The sequence below is a fragment of the Oncorhynchus gorbuscha genome, linkage group LG02, assembly GCF_021184085.1.
Source record: "Oncorhynchus gorbuscha isolate QuinsamMale2020 ecotype Even-year linkage group LG02, OgorEven_v1.0, whole genome shotgun sequence".
Taxonomy (NCBI): Eukaryota; Metazoa; Chordata; class Actinopteri; order Salmoniformes; family Salmonidae; genus Oncorhynchus; species Oncorhynchus gorbuscha.
This window is the reverse complement of record NC_060174.1, coordinates 64,110,393-64,129,380: the sequence shown is the minus strand read 5'-3', so window position 1 is coordinate 64,129,380 and position 18,988 is coordinate 64,110,393. Positions and strand designations below refer to the sequence as shown.

General features: G+C 43.7%; 1 protein-coding gene across 1 annotated transcript in view; it reads left to right on the top strand.

Moving 5' to 3' along the window:
- The window catches only part of LOC124006954 (ryanodine receptor 1-like), a 76,687-nt gene that overhangs the window by 37,884 nt on the left and 19,815 nt on the right, over positions 1-18,988 (top strand). The window contains 10 exon segments of the mRNA XM_046317150.1: positions 156-248; positions 926-940; positions 3,534-3,704; positions 3,844-3,903; positions 4,005-4,139; positions 4,618-4,730; positions 14,981-15,077; positions 15,178-15,284; positions 15,399-15,450; positions 15,588-15,680. Coding sequence (XP_046173106.1) covers positions 156-248; positions 926-940; positions 3,534-3,704; positions 3,844-3,903; positions 4,005-4,139; positions 4,618-4,730; positions 14,981-15,077; positions 15,178-15,284; positions 15,399-15,450; positions 15,588-15,680 — 936 coding nt within the window.

Genomic DNA, 18,988 nt, shown 5'->3' with positions numbered 1-18,988 from the left:
TCACCCAGGTGAGTGCCACACATTGGTGGTGGATGAGGTGAGTTTCCCCCTTACTGTGTAAAGCTCTTTGAGTACCTCAGTTGGTGCTATATAAACCAAATCTACTATTATTGTTATTGTTATTCCTTTTCTTTCTCTTTCTTGTGTCTCTGTAGAACTTCAAGCGAGAGGAGCAGAACTTTGTGGTGATGAATGAGATTAATAACATGTCTTTCCTCACTGCTGACAGCAAGAGCAAGATGAGCAAGGTGAGACCATCTGGGGTTAAAGAGCCGTTCAGTTACCTTCAGCGTTGAAATGTTGTGACACGTTAGACTGATGCCAGCGGATTTGGGGTAGACTATGGATTTCTGAAACGTCGATCATAAATGAGGTCAAGGAGCCGGGCGTTTCATTTCACGTCCTGCATCATTTGCTTTCAAATGTTTCAACGGCAAAAAAAAAAAAGAAGATGTCTGACGTACTTAATTGTCAATTCATTTTTTGATCTTCTCCTAGCCTATTGGAGCAAACCATATTGTGTTTAATTTACCTATACAAATTGGGTGTATATTTTTCAAAACTGTGTACTTAATATCTGCATAGCACAATGCTGTATCATCACTGACAATAACCCTACAGAAAAGGCTCTTCTTTCAAGTCTTTTCCCTACAAAATCTTCAGCAGGTATTGTATATTAGAAACCTTGTTTGTTTTTTTGCTAGATCTTTTTGGCAACTTTTCAGCCATGTTTTTCATGCCGGCCTTGGCTCTCTCTCTCTCTCTCTCTCCGTTTGAGGACTAAGAGAAGCATACGATCCTAATCTATAAGATTAGTCCGTGTATATGCCAGTAGAGAGGTCGAGTATTGTAGCGATAGCAGGTGTGTTAAGTGTTCTCTCTTTGACCCTTGTCCTCTTTTTCTGTGTTGATGCTGGGTTTCCAGGGCAGCGACTCAGAGGTTAGACTTTTGTTTCTGCACGACCGCTGTGCTGACCGCATGGCACCTCACTTTTGAGGGGCTTTTCATCAACCCCTCCGACACACTGGCACACCGGGACACCACAACCACACTTCTAGCGTGTTCCAATACAACACCCACACACAGCTAGCGGCCAAATACTTTGTATATAGAGACAGGTGTGCATGTCCACTCGGTAACTAGCTACGTGTTTCGCACTCTACCGCAACACCAATGGGACAAAACTGGGTCCAGCATTTCACATGTTTATATCTGCACGATGACGCACAGAAATAGATAACAGTTGGTCTGAATTGACTTACATGCGTCACTGATATGCTTTAGATCCAGTTACACTGTCGACAACACTGGGGACTGGCTTGTGTTCACATATCTAGACGGTGACATACACTCAGCTAAACGTCCAGCTCTTAATCTCTCATAAAACTTTTACTGGTCATCTGCATAGAATTACATTCATAAACACACTTGTGTGACAGAGTGTGTGACAGGCACAGTAGAAAAGGCCAGAGAAAAGCAGCATACTGATACAACACTATTGGACGAAGGGCCGGGCCATCGTGGGCCACCCTCAGTCCTGCCAGTGTGTGACGGGGGGAGTCTGGAGGAGCTTGATGAAAGTACTCTGCCTTAGAGTCGGGCTCATGGCACTAGGCTCCACACTAGGCCTGCCCAAAGCAGCAGTGGGAGCAGAGTGCCATCATCCTGCCAATGAGTTTGCACTTAGTTGATTGTAGTTGGGTTGGAGTCATCCTGTCATGTCTTTACTTTTCTGTTGAAGGTTGGTTGGTCTATAGCGTTTGTGATCAAGCTCACTCCGCAAGGGGATGTTAGCCCCCCTCTCTGCGCTCAGCACTCACTCCCTTTAACTGTGTCAGACCATGGCTTAGCTTCTTCATGTCTCCCAGTCAGTCTCCACCCACCCACCCACCTGTCCCACTTTAACCCTGACCTGACACTATATTTAACAGGACTGAAGCAGGTCTCTGGGACAAGCTCTATACTACCCTATGTAGAATATGCCAGATGTGACTTTACCTCACCTCATTCTATTTTAATCAAACCTGTCTTCTAAAATCTCCCCTAAAACCATCGCACCCACCTTCCTCTAAGCGAGCCTTATTCGTAACACACTCCTTGCATTGAAGTACTGGTTTGGAGAAGCGGTTGAATCTGCCTGGACTTATCAGTGGCTTTGAAACACTCCTACCACTCACACACACACTCACAGGGGAACGTAACGGGGAAAAGCTAGATGCACTTTTTTTCGTCATGAATGGCGTACTCTGAGCTGCATCTACGTAGAGCATTTCACTGTAACACATTGCTCTCACTTTTCACCACTTCAGATTCCCTTAGTCCTTCAGTGCATTTATCTACGACACGTTCTCTGTTCGTACGAACGTTGCCATAGAAGTAGCAGTTAGAATACTAATTGAATAGGATCTCTATAGGCTTTGCATCCTTTTCTGTTCTGTGGGGCGGCCATTACTATGGGCTCCTCTGTTATCTTCACTCCTTTGGCCATCCTCAGCCTGCTGTATGACACACACATACAAGCTTGCTGAGGACGTCATAGAGGGCAGACAACAGACAATGTTCCCTCACAGAAACAGCACAGGAGTGCGGGAGTAGAGCACAGGGGCGACGGAACGTATCCCACGGACATTTGGTTTGCTTGTGTGATTTGCTAGTTGGTAGCTAACACCTTCAGTCTGATTCTAGTTCCCATCAACATGATGCTACTAACAGCAAATCGTTTTGTGTGTTTTCAACAGGAGCGTCTGTTACTCTCCGACACCATATAACGTATTCATTCTTCACCTAGTTCTGCTGGTGCCAAACTCACCTGAGAAACATACCGTAGAAGGTTGTTTTTCACCAGTGTTTCCATCGAATGCTGGATGTTTTTTCATGTGGACGTAATGTGTGTGTTGTAAGCATGTTTTTATATGTGCAGTTTGACTGATTTCCTGTCCTACAGATTAGAATGATTCCTTTCAGTTGTCGTCCCCCAACCCCATCACCCCCCCCAGCCCCAACCCCCCAGTCCTTCTCAATACACTATTACATTCTCACATTCCCCTCCCCTTACCAGCCAGGAGTACAGAGATTCAGATCATTATGGTGCTGAGATGTAACCCTCATTCCGGGTATCCGTAGGTTGCTCATTCAGTACATTGCTTGTCCACATGCCGCAAACACTGAAGGATATGGTAATGTAAAGGAAGTGACCTAGACTGAAGGGTTCAGGGAGGAGTCCATGGCTCTTGATATTACAGGGTGTTAATTATTGGCATTGTGATAGCTACTGTCCGGGTGAACAGGTAGGGGGACATTGTCTAACTCAACAGGTCATTCAAATGAGAAGAAATGGTCACATGTCCATTGGAATACAAGTAGCAATTTGGGAATAATGCGTGTTGTGACATTGAATCAGTGCTGTCATGGGTTCAATGCTAAGCAGTGTTACTTGATACGTGGTACAGTGCCCCCGCATAGTGGTTGTGGCGCCAACCGTATGTATGAGGAAGACATGCGTAACGCCTTGGTCCCTCCTTATGTTCTCCAGGCTGGTGGCTCAGACGTGGAGCGTACCAAGAAGAAGAGACGGGGAGACCGTTACTCGGTGCAGACGTCACTTATTGTGGCTGCCCTGAAAAAGATGCTCCCCATCGGCCTCAACATGTGCTCCCCTGCTGATCATGAGCTTATCAACCTGGCCAAGATCCGATACTCGTTGGTAGTGTGCCCTCCCTCGGCTGTCTTGAATAACTCTGCCATAGTAACCATGTAGACTAGTCTTATGTGCCGGACCATAGGGCTGTATATCTAGACAAAGAAATTGTTCCCAAAATAAATATCAAAACATTTTCTTCCAGAGGGACACTGATGAGGAAGTAAGGGAGTTCTTGCAAAACAACCTGCATCTTCAAGGCAAGGTAAGATGGAGTGGGTAGGTACAGGAAAGTGATACATGTTGTTCCCCCAGCTGCAGTGTGTGTTCCCCCAGCTGCAGTGTGTGTGTGTGTGTTGTGTCCAGGTAGAGAACCCGTCCATGCGCTGGCAGATGTCCCTATATAAGGAGATGGCAGGGAAGGCTGAAGATGCTGACGCTCCAGATAAGGTGGTGAAGAGGGTGCAGGAGGTGTCAGCTGTGCTCTATCACATTGAAGTGGTGAGTAAGAGTAATACACCCATGTTCAAACCTACAGCGTCAATATAATCCCACAGCGTCAATATAATCCCACAGCGTCAATATAATCCCACAGCGTCAATATAATCCCACAGCGTCAATATAATCCCACAGCGTCAATATAATCCCACAGCGTCAATATAATCCCACAGCGTCAATATAATCCCACAGCGTCAATATAATCCCACAGCGTCAATATAATCCCACAGCGTCAATGTAATCCCACAGCGTCAATATAATCCCACAGTGTCAATATAATCCCACAGCGTCAATATAATCCCACAGCGTCAATATAATCCCACAGCGTCAATATAATCCCACAGCGTCAATATAATCCCACAGCGTCAATATAATCCCACAGCGTCAATATAATCCCACAGCGTCCCTATAATCCTACTTGACACACATGGCATGATGTCAGTGGTGCCGTTTCTCTCAGTTCTTTCTTCTCTCACTTTAGACGGAGCACCCCTTCAAATCCAAGAAGATGGTGTGGCACAAACTGCTGTCCAAGCAGAGACGCAAGGCTGTGGTAGCCTGCTTTAGGATGACGCCACTCTACAACCTGCCCAGGTCAGAGAGACTACTACAGCCTTGTATTCAAACACATATACACACATATACACAATGTACCAAACATTAAGAACGTATTAAGGACACATATGAACATTACGAGCCTATATGTTGAGAGAATGCCAAGTGTGTGCAATGCTGTCATCAAAAGCAAAGGGTGGCTACTTTGAAGAATCTAAAATAGATTTTGATTTGTTTTAACACTTTTTTGGTTACTACATGATTCTATGTGTTATTTCATAGTTTTGATGCCTTCACTATTTTTCTACAATGTAGAAAATATAGTGTGTGTGTGTGTGTGTGTGTGTGTGTGTGTGTGTGTGTGTGTGTGTGTGTGTGTGTGTGTGTGTGTGTGTGTGTGTGTGTGTGTGTGTGTGTGTGTGTATTTACAGTTGAAGCTGGAGACTCATAACTCCCTCACTAACTTTAAGCACCAGCTGTCAGAGCAGCTCACAGATGACTGCACCTGTACACAGCCCAGCTATAAATATCCCATCCAACTACCTCATCCCCATACTGTTTTTTTCTCTCCTTTGCACCCAAGTATCTCTACTTGCACATTCATCTTCTGCACATCTATCACTCCAGTGTTTAATTGCTGAATTATAATTATTTTGCCACTATGGCCTATTTATTGCCTTTACCTCCCTTATCTTACTTCATTTGCACACACTGTATATATATACTTTTTTCATATTGTGTTATTGACTGTATGTTTGTTTATTCCATGTGTAACTCTGTGTTGTTGTGTGTGCCGCACTGCTTTACTTCATCTTGGCCAGGTCGCAGTTATAAATGAGAACTTGGCAGTTTTAACGACTCCAACCTATATCTATGTAAACTTTATACACAGTTGAAGTTTACATACACTTGTTTGAGTCATTAAAACTTGTTTTTCAACCACTCCGCAAATTTCTTGTTAACAAACTATATTTTTGGCAAGTCGGTTAGGACATCTACTTTGTGCATGACACAAGTCATTTTTCCAACAATTGTTAAAACAGATTATTTCACTTCAAATCGAATCAAATCAAATTTTATTTGTCACATACACATGGTTAGCAGATGTTAATGCGAGTGTAGCGAAATGCTTGTAGTGTAGCGAAATGCTTATAATTCACTGTATCACAATTTCAAGTACACTTCATTGACTGTGCCTTTAAACAGCTTGGGAAATTCCAGAAAATTATGTCATGGCTTTAGAAGCTTCTGATAGGCAAATTGACATAATTTGAGTCAATTGGAGGTGTACCTGAGGTCTTGAAATACATCCAATCTTCAAACTCAGTGCCTCTTTGCTAGACATAATTGGAAAATCAAAAGAAATCAGCCAAAACCTCAGAAACAAAGTCTGGTTCATCCTTGCGAGCAATTTCCAAACTCCTGAAGGTACCTCCTTCATCTGTACAAACAATAGTACGCAAGTATAAACACCATGGGACCACGCAGCCGCCATACCGCTCAGGAAGAAGACGCATTCTGTCTCCTAGAGATGAACATACTTTGGTGCGAAAAGTGCAAATCAATCCCAGAACAACAGCAAAGGATCTTGTGAAGATGCTGGAGGAAACCGGTACAAAAGTATCTATATCCACAGTAAAACGAGTCCTATATCGACATAACGTGAAAGGCCGCTCAGCAAGGAAGAAACCACTGCTCAAAAACCGCCATAAAAAAGCCAGACTACGGTTTGCAACTTCACATGGGGACAAAGATCATTATTTTTGGAGAAATGTCCTCCTGTCTGATGAAACAAAAATAGAACTGTTTGGCCATAATGACCATTGTTATGTTTGGAGGAAAAAGGGGGAGGCTTGCAAGCCAAAGAACAACATCCCAACCGTGAAGCACGATGTTGGCGGCATCATGTTGTGGGGGTGCTTAGCTGCAGGAGGGACTGGTGCACTTCAAAAAATATAGAGACGTCACGGGGAAGGAAAATGATGTGGATATATTGAAGCAACATCTCAAGGCATCAGTCTTGAAGTTAAAGCTTGGTCACAAATGGGTCTTCCAAATGGATAATGACCCCAAGCATACTTCAAAACATGTGGTAAAATTAAGGACAACAAAGTCAAGGTATTGGAGTGGCCATCACAAATCCCTGACCTCAATCCTATAGAAAATTTGTGGGCAGAAGTGAAAAAGTGTGTGCGAGCAAGGAGGCCTACAAACCTGACTCAGTTACACCAGCTCTGTCAGGAGGAATGGGCCAAAATTCACCCAAGTTATTGTGGGAAGCTTGTGGAAGGATACCCAACACATTTGACCCAAGTTCAACAATTTAAAGGCAATGCTACCAAATACTAATTGAGTTTATGTCAACTTCTGACCCACTGAGAATGTGATGAAAGAAATAAAAGCTGAAATCAATCATTCTCTCTACTATTATTCTGACATTTCACATTCTTAAAATAAATTGGTGATCCTAACTGACCTAAAACAGGGAATTTTTACTTGGATTAAATGTCAGGGATTGTGAAAAACTGAGTTTAAATGTATTTGGTTAAGGTGTATGTAAGCGTCCGACTTCAACAATATATATGTGTGTGTGTATGTGTGTATATACACACACATCTTTTTAAAATATATTTTCCACTACCATCCCCCTCCCCTAATTGGAGTAAACTAATGAACAACAACACTTAGGCTTCTACTTCTAGCTTATACATTTAACGTACACAATCTATTTTACAATAGTTATATTTAGTTTGTTTTAGTCCCACCCTTCAGCTCCGTTCAACACCTTCCATCTATCTCTTAACACCATCCATATTGTACTTCTATTTTTCGTATATTTTTCAACTGCGCTGTGATGCTTCACAAAAGTTCTGAACCTTTCTATTTTCATAGTTTCTATAGATTGTAAGTTAAAGAAAATGTTTTGCTGAAAATATTATTGATTGATTGACGATGACTTTTCAAATCACCCAGTAGTGCTACCTGCAGATTTAGCTCCAGGTAAATGTTGCAATTCTTCAGCCATTCCTGAACCTGTGACCAAAAATTAGCTACATATGGACAGTTCCAAAATAAATTACCTAATGACTCTGACTCTTCGCAGAAATATCTGCAGAGCTGGGAAGCTTGTATCCCCCATATATATGGATATATATATATTCTATTGGTTGCAAGATTTTTGTATAATAATTTTAATTTAAAAAGTTTTGAATCCGGTGTCATTTTCCGTATCATTTCATAAACCACTTTCCATGGAATCGATACATCGAAATCTCTTCCCATCTATTTTGCAATCTATAGGGTACAGCTGTTTTATTTTTTGGTCCTTAAATGAAACTGGTACATATTTTAATTTATCACAATTTTCCTTAACACATTTTGGTCTTTATTGCAGGGCCGACAGACCAGTTCCTTACTTTTTCCACTTTCCTCTTCCATTTTTGCGGTAATGCTGCAATTAGTTGGTTGTAATTTTGGGTAATGCAAACATTTACATATATTTTTGTTAGTTGCATGTGTGACAAAACTCCACCAGTTCTATTCATGATATAATTTACAAAGTTTATACTTTTTTATATAAAAAAAGAATGGTTCTTTTATATTTGAGTAACCACAATATTTTTAGAATTATTTGTTCAGTCTTTTCTGGTTGATTAAACTGAAATTGCAACCAACTTTCTATGGCTTGTTTTAAAAATAACAATATTTTTTAGCGTTTTCAAATAAACGAAAGTGAGAGGTTGTAATCTGAATAAAGGGAAAAAGGCCATTCTTGAACATGGGGGGTCGACATTCTTACTAATTTGCTAGAGAACCAGTTTGGATTGAATTATAACTCTTGTATGATTGATGCCTTTAATGCTTTAATATTTAATCATTTCTGCCCTCTGAATTCATATTCATTATATAACATTTACATTTAAGTCATTTAGCAGACGCTCTTATCCAGAGCGACTTACAAATTGGTGCATTCACCTTATGACATCCAGTGGAACAGTCACTTTACAATAGTGCATCTAAATCTTAAAGGGGGGTGAGAGGGAATACTTATCCTATCCTAGGTATTCCTTAAAGAGGTGGGGTTTCAGGTGTCTCCGGAAGGTGGTGATTGACTCCGCTGTCCTGGCGTCGTGAGGGAGTTTGTTCCACCATTGGGGGCCAGAGCAGCGAACAGTTTTGACTGGGCTGAGCGGGAGCTGTACTTCCTCAGTGGTAGGGAGGCGAGCAGGCCAGAGGTGGATGAACGCAGTGCCCTTGTTTGGGTGTAGGGCCTGATCAGAGCCTGGAGGTACTGAGGTGCCGTTCCCCTCACAGCTCCGTAGGCAAGCACCATGGTCTTGTAGCGGATGCGAGCTTCAACTGGAAGCCAGTGGAGAGAACGGAGGAGCGGGGTGACGTGAGAGAACTTGGGAAGGTTGAACACCAGACGGGCTGCGGCGTTCTGGATGAGTTGAAGGGGTTTAATGGCACAGGCAGGGAGCCCAGCCAACAGCGAGTTGCAGTAATCCAGACGGGAGATGACAAGTGCCTGGATTAGGACCTGCGCCGCTTCCTGTGTGAGGCAGGGTCGTACTCTGCGGATGTTGTAGAGCATGAACCTACAGGAACGGGCCACCGCCTTGATGTTGGTTGAGAACGACAGGGTGTTGTCCAGGATCACACCAAGGTTCTTAGCGCTCTGGGAGGAGGACACAATGGAGTTGTCAACCGTGATGGCGAGATCATGGAACGGGCAGTCCTTCCCGGGAGGAAGAGCAGCTCCGTCTTGCCAAGGTTCAGCTTGAGGTGGTGATCCGTCATCCACACTGATATGTCTGCCAGACATGCAGAGATGCGATTCGCCACCTGGTCATCAGAAGGGGGAAAGGAGAAGATTAGTTGTGTGTCGTCTGCATAGCAATGATAGGAGAGACCATGTGAGGTTATGACAGAGCCAAGTGACTTGGTGTATAGCGAGAATAGGAGAGGGCCTAGAACAGAGCCCTGGGGGACACCAGTGGTGAGAGCACGTGGTGAGGAGACAGATTCTCGCCACGCCACCTGGTAGGAGCGACCTGTCAGGTAGGACGCAATCCAAGCGTGGGCCGCGCCGGAGATGCCCAACTCGGAGAGGGTGGAGAGGAGGATCTGATGGTTCACAGTATCGAAGGCAGCCGATAGATCTAGAAGGATGAGAGCAGAGGAGAGAGAGTTAGCTTTAGCAGTGCGGAGCGCCTCCGTGATACAGAGGAGAGCAGTCTCAGTTGAACGACTAGTCTTGAAACCTGACTGATTTGGATCAAGAAGGTCATTCAGAGAGAGATAGCGGGAGAGCTGGCCAAGGACGGCACGTTCAAGAGTTTTGGAGAGAAAAGAAAGAAGGGATACTGGTCTGTAATTGTTGACATCGGAGGGATCGAGTGTAGGTTTTTTCAGAAGGGGTGCAACTCTCGCTCTCTTGAAGACGGAAGGGACGTAGCCAGCGGTCAGGGATGAGTTGATGAGCGAGGTGAGGTAAGGGAGAAGGTCTCCGGAAATGGTCTGGAGAAGAGGGGAGGGGATAGGGTCAAGCGGGCAGGTTGTTGGGCGGCCGGCCGTCACAAGACGCGAGATTTCATCTGGAGAGAGAGGGGAGAAAGAGGTCAGAGCACAGGGTAGGGCAGTGTGAGCAGAACCAGCGGTGTCGTTTGACTTAGCAAACGAGGATCGGATGTCGTCGACCTTCTTTTCAAAATGGTTAACGAAGTCGTCTGCAGAGAGGGAGGAGGGGGGGAGGATTCAGGAGGGAGGAGAAGGTGGCAAAGAGCTTCCTAGGGTTAGAGGCAGATGCTTGGAATTTAGCGTGGTAGAAAGTGGCTTTAGCAGCAGAGACAGAGGAGGAAAATGTAGAGAGGAGGGAGTGAAAGGATGCCAGGTCCGCAGGGAGGCGAGTTTTCCTCCATTTCCGCTCGGCTGCCCGGAGCCCTGTTCTGTGAGCTCGCAATGAGTCATCGAGCCACGGAGCGGGAGTGGAGGACCGAGCCGGCCTGGAGGATAGGGGACATAGAGAGTCAAAGGATGCAGAGAGGGTGGAGAGGAGGGTTGAGGAGGCAGAATCAGGAGATAGGTTGGAGAAGGTTTGAGCGGAGGGAAGAGATGATAGGATGGAAGAGGAGAGAGTAGCGGGGGAGAGAGAGCGAAGGTTGGGACGGCGCGATACCATCCGAGTAGGGGCAGTGTGGGAGGTGTTGGATGAGAGCGAGAGGGAAGAGGATACAAGGTAGTGGTCGGAGACTTGGAGGGGAGTTGCAATGAGGTTAGTGGAAGAACAGCATCTAGTAAAGATGAGGTCGAGCGTATTGCCTGCCTTGTGAGTAGGGGGGGAAGGTGAGAGGGTGGGGTCAAAAGAGGAGAGGAGTGGAAAGAAGGAGGCAGAGAGGAATGAGTCAAAGGTAGACGTGGGGAGGTTAAAGTCGCCCAGAACTGTGAGGTGAGCCGTCCTCAGGAAAGGAGCTTATCAAGGCATCAAGCTCATTGATGAACTCTCCGAGGGAACCTGGAGGGCGATAAATGATAAGGATGTTAAGCTTGAAAGGGCTGGTAACTGTGACAGCATGGAATTCAAAGGAGGCGATAGACAGATGGGTAAGGGGAGAAAGAGAGAATGACCACTTGGGAGAGATGAGGATCCCGGTGCCACCACCCTGCTGACCAGAAGCTCTCGGGGTGTGCGAGAACACGTGGGCGGACGAAGAGAGAGCAGTAGGAGTAGCGGTGTTGTCTGTGGTGATCCATGTTTCCGTTAGTGCCAAGAAGTCGAGGGACTGGAGGGAGGCATAGGCTGAGATGAACTCTGCCTTGTTGACCGCATAAATAGGCCCTTTTAATTTTGTCTTGCTTGCCATTCCAAATCAAATTTGATATTTTTTGCTTGTGTAAGTACAAAAACGGGTCACTAGGTGTAGGCAAGAACATAACCAAATGGGTGAACTGTGATATGACTAAGGAGTTAGGGAGGTTTTTTCCCCCACAATAGACAGGTATTTTCCTTTCCATGGTAGCAAATCAAAATCAAATCGTACATCAGCTGATATCTCAAAGTGCTGTACAGAAACCCAGCCTAAAACCCCAAACAGCAAGCAATGCAGGTGTAGAAGCACGGTGGCTAGGAAAAACTCCCTCGAAAGGCCAAAACCTAGGAAGAAACCTAGAGAGGAACCAGGCTATGTGGGGTGGCCAGTCCTCTTCTGGCTGTGCCGGGTGGAGATTATAACAGAGCATGGCCAAGATGTTCAAATGTTCATAAATGACCAGCATGGTCCAATAATAATAAGGCAGAACAGTTGAAACTGGAGCAGCAGCACGGCCAGGTGAACTAGGGACAGAAAGGAGTCATCATGTCAGGTAGTCCTAAGGCATGGTCCTAGGGCTCAGGTCCTCCGTGAGAGAAAGAGAGAATTAGAGAGAGCACACTTAAATTCACACAGGACACCGAATAGGACAGGAGAAGTACTCCAGATATAACAAACTGACCCTAGCCCCCGACACATAAACTACTGCAGCATAAATACTGGAGGCTGCAAAAGCACAGCCCCCACACCACTAGAGGGATATCTTCAACCACCAACTTACCATCCTGAGACAAGGCCGAGTATAGCCCACAAAGATCTCCGCCACGGCACAACCCAAGGGGGGGGTGCCAACCCAGACAGGAAGATCACATCAGTGACTCAACCCACTCAAGTGACGCACCCCTCCTAGGGACGGTATGAAAGAGCCCTAGTAAGCCAGTGACTCAGCCCCTGTAATAGGGTTAGAGGCAGAGAATCCCAGTGGAAAGAGGGGAACCGGCCAGGCAGAGACAGCAAGGGCGGTTTGTTGCTCCAGAGCCTTTCCGTTCTCCTTCCCACTCCTGGGCCAGACTATACTCAATCATATGACCCACTGAAGAGACGAGTCTTCAGTAAAGACTTAAAGGTTGAGACCGTGTTTGCGTCTCTTACATGGGTAGGCAGACCATTCCATAAAAATGGAGCTCTATAGGAGAAAGCCCTGCCTCCAGCTGTTTGCTTTGAAATTCTAGAGGCAATTAGGAGGCCTTTGTCTTGTGACCGTAGCGTACGTGTAGGTATGTACGGCAGGACCAATTCAGAGAGATAGGTAGGAGCAAGCACATGTAATGCTTTGTAGTTTAGTAGTAAAACCTTGAAATCAGCCCTTGCCTAGCAAAGATCTTATCTATTTTTGCTAACTTTTGATTAACATTTATTGGCGTAAGATCATTTCTTTCTTTCGGGATATGTATACCGAGAATGTCCACATCCCCGTCAGACCATTTTATTGGTAAACTACACGGTAATGTAAAAGTTTTATTTGTTAGTGATCCAATACGTAATATTTATCATAATTTGGTTTTAATCCAGATAGGTTAGAAAAAGTACCTAGATCCTCTATGAGGCTGTGGAGGTATCCAAATTGTGGATTTAAAGAAAACATGAATCATCAGTGTACAATGACACCTTTTTGTTTTTAAGCCCTGGATTTAAGCCCTGGATTTAAGCCCTGGATCTCTAACCCCTTAATATTATTGTTGGATCTGATTTTAACAGCTAAAATTTCGATGGCAATAATAAATAGATATGCCGATAGTGGACAACCTTGTTTTACTCCTCTTGACAGTTTAAAACTTTCTGAGAAGTAGACATTATTTTACTATTTTACACCTGGGTTACTATACATAACTAACCCATTTTATAAGAGATTCTCCAAAATTTAAATATTCCAGGCATTTATCAAAAGCCTTTTCAAAGTCAGCTATGAATACCAGGCCTTGTTTCCCAGATGTTTCATAGTGTTCTATTGTTTCCAGTGCTTGTCTTATATTATCTCCAATGTATTGTCCATGTAAAAAACCTGTCTGATTTGGATTAATAATATCCAACAAATACCTTTTTAATTCTATGCGCTAAGCATTTTACTCTCATTTTTGCATCACAACACTGTAGTGTAAGAGGCCTCCAATTTTTTAATGGACTATATCTTTATATGTAACACTTGGATCCTGTTTCAGTAATAATGAAAGCAGACCGTCCGATACTATAACTGTCCTCTGAGTATATCAAAAAAGGTTTGGAGTCGCCTCTTGACTGTTGACGTTGAGACTAGTGTTTTGTGGATACTATTTAATGAAGCTGCCAATTGGGGACTTGTGAGGCGTCTGTTTCTCAAACTAGACACTCAAATGTACATGTCTTCTGGATCAGTTGTGCACCGGGGCCTCTTTCTATTCTGGTTAGATCCAGTTTGCTCTGTTCTGTGAAGGGAGTAGTACACAGCATTGTACAATATCTTCAGTTTCTTGGTAATTTCTCACATGGAATAGCCTTCATTTCTCAGAACAAGAATAGACTGACGAGTTTCAGAAGAAAGTACTTTGTTTCTGGCCATTTTGAGCCTGTAAACGAACCCACAAATGTTTTTATTTATTTAGTTTTATTGCTTCTTTAATTAGCTTCTTTAATTAGCACAACAGTTTTCAGCTGTGCTAACATAATTGCAAAAGGGTTTTCTAATGATCAATTAGCCTTTTTAAAATGATAAACTTGGATTAGCTAACACAACGTGACATTGGAACACAGGAGTGATGGTTGCTTATAATGGACCTCTGTACGCTTATGTAGATATTCCATTACAAATTAGATGTTTCTAGCTACAATAGTCATTTGCCTTTGTCTACACTATTTCTGATCAATTTGATGTTATTTTAATGGGCAAAAGATTAGCTTTTCTTTCAAAATCAAGGACATTTCTAAGTGACCCCAAACTTTTGAACGGGAGTATATATTCACTTTCTTGAATAAATTCCTCCATTTATTTTTGTTTTCCCTCTAACTTATTCTGAGCCTCTATGGTACTGTTTTTTTATTGCTGTTTATCTGTACTGTTAGTCCTTCCATTTTCCTATGGACTCTTTCGACCTAAATTGCTTTTGCTTTAGAGATGGGCACTGAATCCATGGCCTCCAAATGTAAATGTTAAGTGTCCCATACAATAAGGGGATCTGCTGTACCTATGTTATGTCGGAAAAAGTTGGTTATACATTTTTCTTTCCTAGTTAAAAACAAGTTATCATCCAATGGGCTTTGGTCAAATTTCCAACATCCTCGCCCACATGGAAATTCTGTAGGAGTAATATATATGCCAATTATGCGATGGCCCGACCGCATTCTGTCCATTATCAACAACAGCACTTTTGGTGTCACTGTATATTTAATAACACCCAGCCACAAGTAAAATACAGATACTAACATTTGTTTCTGTCTGACTCACAGGCATAGAGCTTCCAATATGTTCTTGGAAGGGTACAAACGCAACTGGATCCATACCGAGGGCTACTCCTTTGAGGATAGAATGATAGACGACTTGTCTGTAAGCTCTGCCGCCGCATGCTTGACTCACCTTTGGAGGATTTCAGGATCTGAGAGTTTCCTCCTATAGTTTTACTCCCACATTTCTTTCTCTAACACAGAAAGCCATGGAGCAGGAAGGAGAGGAGGAGGAAGAGACGGAGACCAAGCCAGACCCCCTTCACCAGCTCATTTTGCATTTCAGCCGAACTGCTCTCACAGAAAAGAGGTGGGACTCCTTTTCTCCCTCGAGTATTTTAGTTGAGCAGCTTTTGGATTGAATACAACACATCTCCACCTTTTGATATGTTGCCTAAACCTCTGGTCCTTCTGTTTGTTACAGTAAACTTGATACAGATTACCTATATATGGCATACGCTGATATTATGGCAAAGGTGAGTTATCTTTGTTTGAATGTCATTTTAGGAGGTTACATTTTAGCGTTATGGTTATTTGTATTTTAATGTGTTGTTGTTTTGTTTACAGTATGTAATGTTTTTTTCCGTTTTTTTTCATTTTCTTTGTGTTGTAGAGCTGCCACATTGGTGAGGAGGACGAAGGGGGAGAGGAGGTGGAGGAAGGGGCTGAGGATGAGATGTCCTTTGAGGTGCGACAGACAGAACTGGTATGGGGCGACCAGGGACAGGGAACCGGGGAGACACTGGAGCGGTAGCTCTCGACGCATCGAGTGACCACATCTTTCACTGCACATCAGCCCCCATGCATATGTCTTTCTTCTGTCTCTCCTGTCTGTTTCATCTCTCTTTCTACTGTATGTGTGTTGCTTCATCAAAAAATGTTCTGTCCCTCTTTCTCCTTATGTGTGTTTTGCGTCAACCCAAATGTTTCTGGATTGTACCTTGCCATTGTGGTTAACATCGTGGTTAACATTCTGGAGATGTTGCATGACAAAGTGATCCGGGAAAAAAACACATTCTGTAGACCAGGCATCATCAACTAGTTTCTGCCGCAGGGGAAAAAATGATTGAGTGGATGGTTGGGGGGGGGGTTGGAACATAATTACAAATCATTTGTAGACTGCAAATTGATTGAAAGAAGCCCCAACAGATATAATATTGGACGAAAGCAATCATTTCAAACTTTGCTTACATTTGTATATGATCACGTTTCTCTATTAAGCGTGGGAATAGATTTCCAAAATTAAAATCACTTGGAGCTGATTTCCTGGTGTTTTTACAGAATTTTATGTCCATCATTTAAAAAAAAAAATATATATATATATATATAAAAAGAGAATAATAATGTTTGCTCAGAAACCACCTGCGGGCCAACTACGGCCGCCAGTTCAGCAACCCTACTGTAGACCATAAAACAATCATGTGAACCCTCCTAAAGCATCGACCTACCTGCTAAGCACAAAGTTCCACTGATGTATATTCCTTCAATTTGGCAGGCAGAATGTGTTTACATGGATCAAATTAATGTTGTCAAGATATAATGGCTCCTCCATTTTTTTCGGCAGAAATACAAGACATTACATGACATTACATTACACTCAGTGGCCAGTTTGTTAGGTACACCACCCCGTTTCACGAGAATGGTTCGCTCCTACAGACAGTGAGTAACGTGGCTTGCTATATAAAGCAGGCAGACAGGCATCAAGGCATTCAGTTAGTGTTCGATTGAACGTTAGAAGGGGCAAAACGGGTGACCTAAGTGACTGAGCGTGGTATGATCGTCGGTGCCAGGCGCGCAGGTTCCAGTATCTCAGAAACGACCGGCCTCCTGGGCTTTTCACGCACGGCATTTTCTAGAGTTTTCCAGAGAATGGTAAGAAAAACAAAAAACCAGTCATCGCCAGTCCTGTGGGGAAAATGGCTTGGTGATGAGAGGTTCGAAGGAGAATGACAAGAATTGTGCAAGCTTACATGCAGGCCACAAACAGGCAAATATAGGCGCAGTGCAACAAGTGGTTTGTAGAACGGCATCTCGGAACGCACAACTCGTCGATCCTTGTCGCGGATGGGCTATTGCAACAGATGACCACACCTGGTTCCAGTCCTATCAGTTTAAAACAAGAAGAAGAGGCTCCAGTGGGCACGTGATCACCAACACAGGCCAATTGAGGAGTGGAAAAAGATTGCCATCGGCATGACGCAACAGGAACTGGGATTCGTCGGACCAAGCAGAGTCAGGGTTTGGCGTATGCGGCATTACTTTTATATCGTATATTATATGGCCCCATCCTGCCTGGTGTCAGCGGTATAGGCTGGTCGTGTAATTGTGTTGGGAATGTTTTCCTGGCGCACGTTAGGTCCCTTGATACCTATTGAGAAATGTGTCAATTCCCAAAGAATTCGGTTGGTTTTGGAGGCAAAGGGGGATCCGACCTGGTAGTAGATGGGTGTACCTAATAAATTGTGTATATCGGTATATTTTAATATTTATATATAGTAAGTGGTATGTTTGGATGAATAGGAATTCTGTAAATATTTACCTTTTAGAGTGGAGGAGGTCATTAGCCATGTTGTTAGCTACATGTATACTACTACACATTGTCCCAAGTCTAGCCTATCACTGTCAGCTCATACCCCTTGTGTACTGTATGGTCTTTCATGTAGATTCAGATGGGAATCTCTAACAGAACAGATCCTGTCTGTTTCTCAGATGGGAGTCTCTAACAGAACTGATCCTGTCTGTTTCTCAGATGGGAATCTCTAACAGAACAGATCCTGTCTGTTTCTCGGATGGGAATCTCTAACAGAACTGACCCTGTCTGTTTCTCACACCGTAACCAACTAATGAACCTTTGACTGACTTCTGTCCGTGGCAGTTCCATGTTCTCTTTCCGCTCTCCCACTTACTCTGGCATAACACGTTCATTTCTATTGACGGAATGTTACTAATCAATGTTGTTCCTTTCCATACTTACTTAGCGTATTGACCAATAGACTACAGTGAAAGCCAGTCTACTCTCCTAGACACATAGGCAGACATACAGTAACAGTATGTGTACACATAGTTACAGCACTTTCACTGGTAGACAGACTATACTATACCTCAGGCAGGGCTTATCCCCCAAGAAACTATTGTTTCCATGGATTGGAAACCCTCTTAAGTAATGCCAAGTGCACCTTCACCACACTTACTGGGTAGACCATGGTCAGGCATACGCGGGCGGTGGGTGGCGCTTTGGGTGGGTGTGGGTGGGTTAGGAGGGTGGGAGGCTGTGGGTGGGGATACTGATAAAACATGTCTGTATTTTGTTTGAATTCAATCTTGTTTTAAAGAAAATGTTGGTTACAGTATTACATCTGGTTCGTTTTTATACCTTTTTATATATGCTGAACTGCATTACAGTAAATGTGGTTCTGTGACAAAGAGATGTTTTGGGTTTTTAAAAATAGAAACGTCATCATATTCCTTTGAGCAGAACAGCTCCACTCGGAGGGCTGTGTGAAGTTCAAAATGTGATTATAAGACACCAGGGGAGAAGCTGTGGTTATTCAATATATCCTGCATGGTCCCTTTGCATTTGCTACCACTGCATTATGCAAGGCCATCGGGGCTGTTTGCTGTAGTCGAACGTTTGCTCAAGTCGGCAAACGTGAAGAACTAGTGTAACGACTCCATGACTAATTAACCGGGGAGAGAGAATGAAACAGACAGGTGATATAAAGCTAATGAAAAGTGGAAAAACGAGTCATAAAGCACACCAAGCATGCAGGTTTGAATTCGTTTTTTTTCCACACAATGAGAGGAAAATGACAAAGAAATTGAGACAGAGACTGAGAATGAGAAACAATATCAAATGTAGACAGACACAGTATGTAGCACAGGATGCTGGTGAGGGGAGGACGGCTCATAATAATGACATGTAAACGATGTGTTTGATACCGTTCCATTTATTCCATTCCAGCCATTCCGTTGAGCCCGTCCTCCCCAATGAAGGTGCCACCAGCCGCCTGTGAC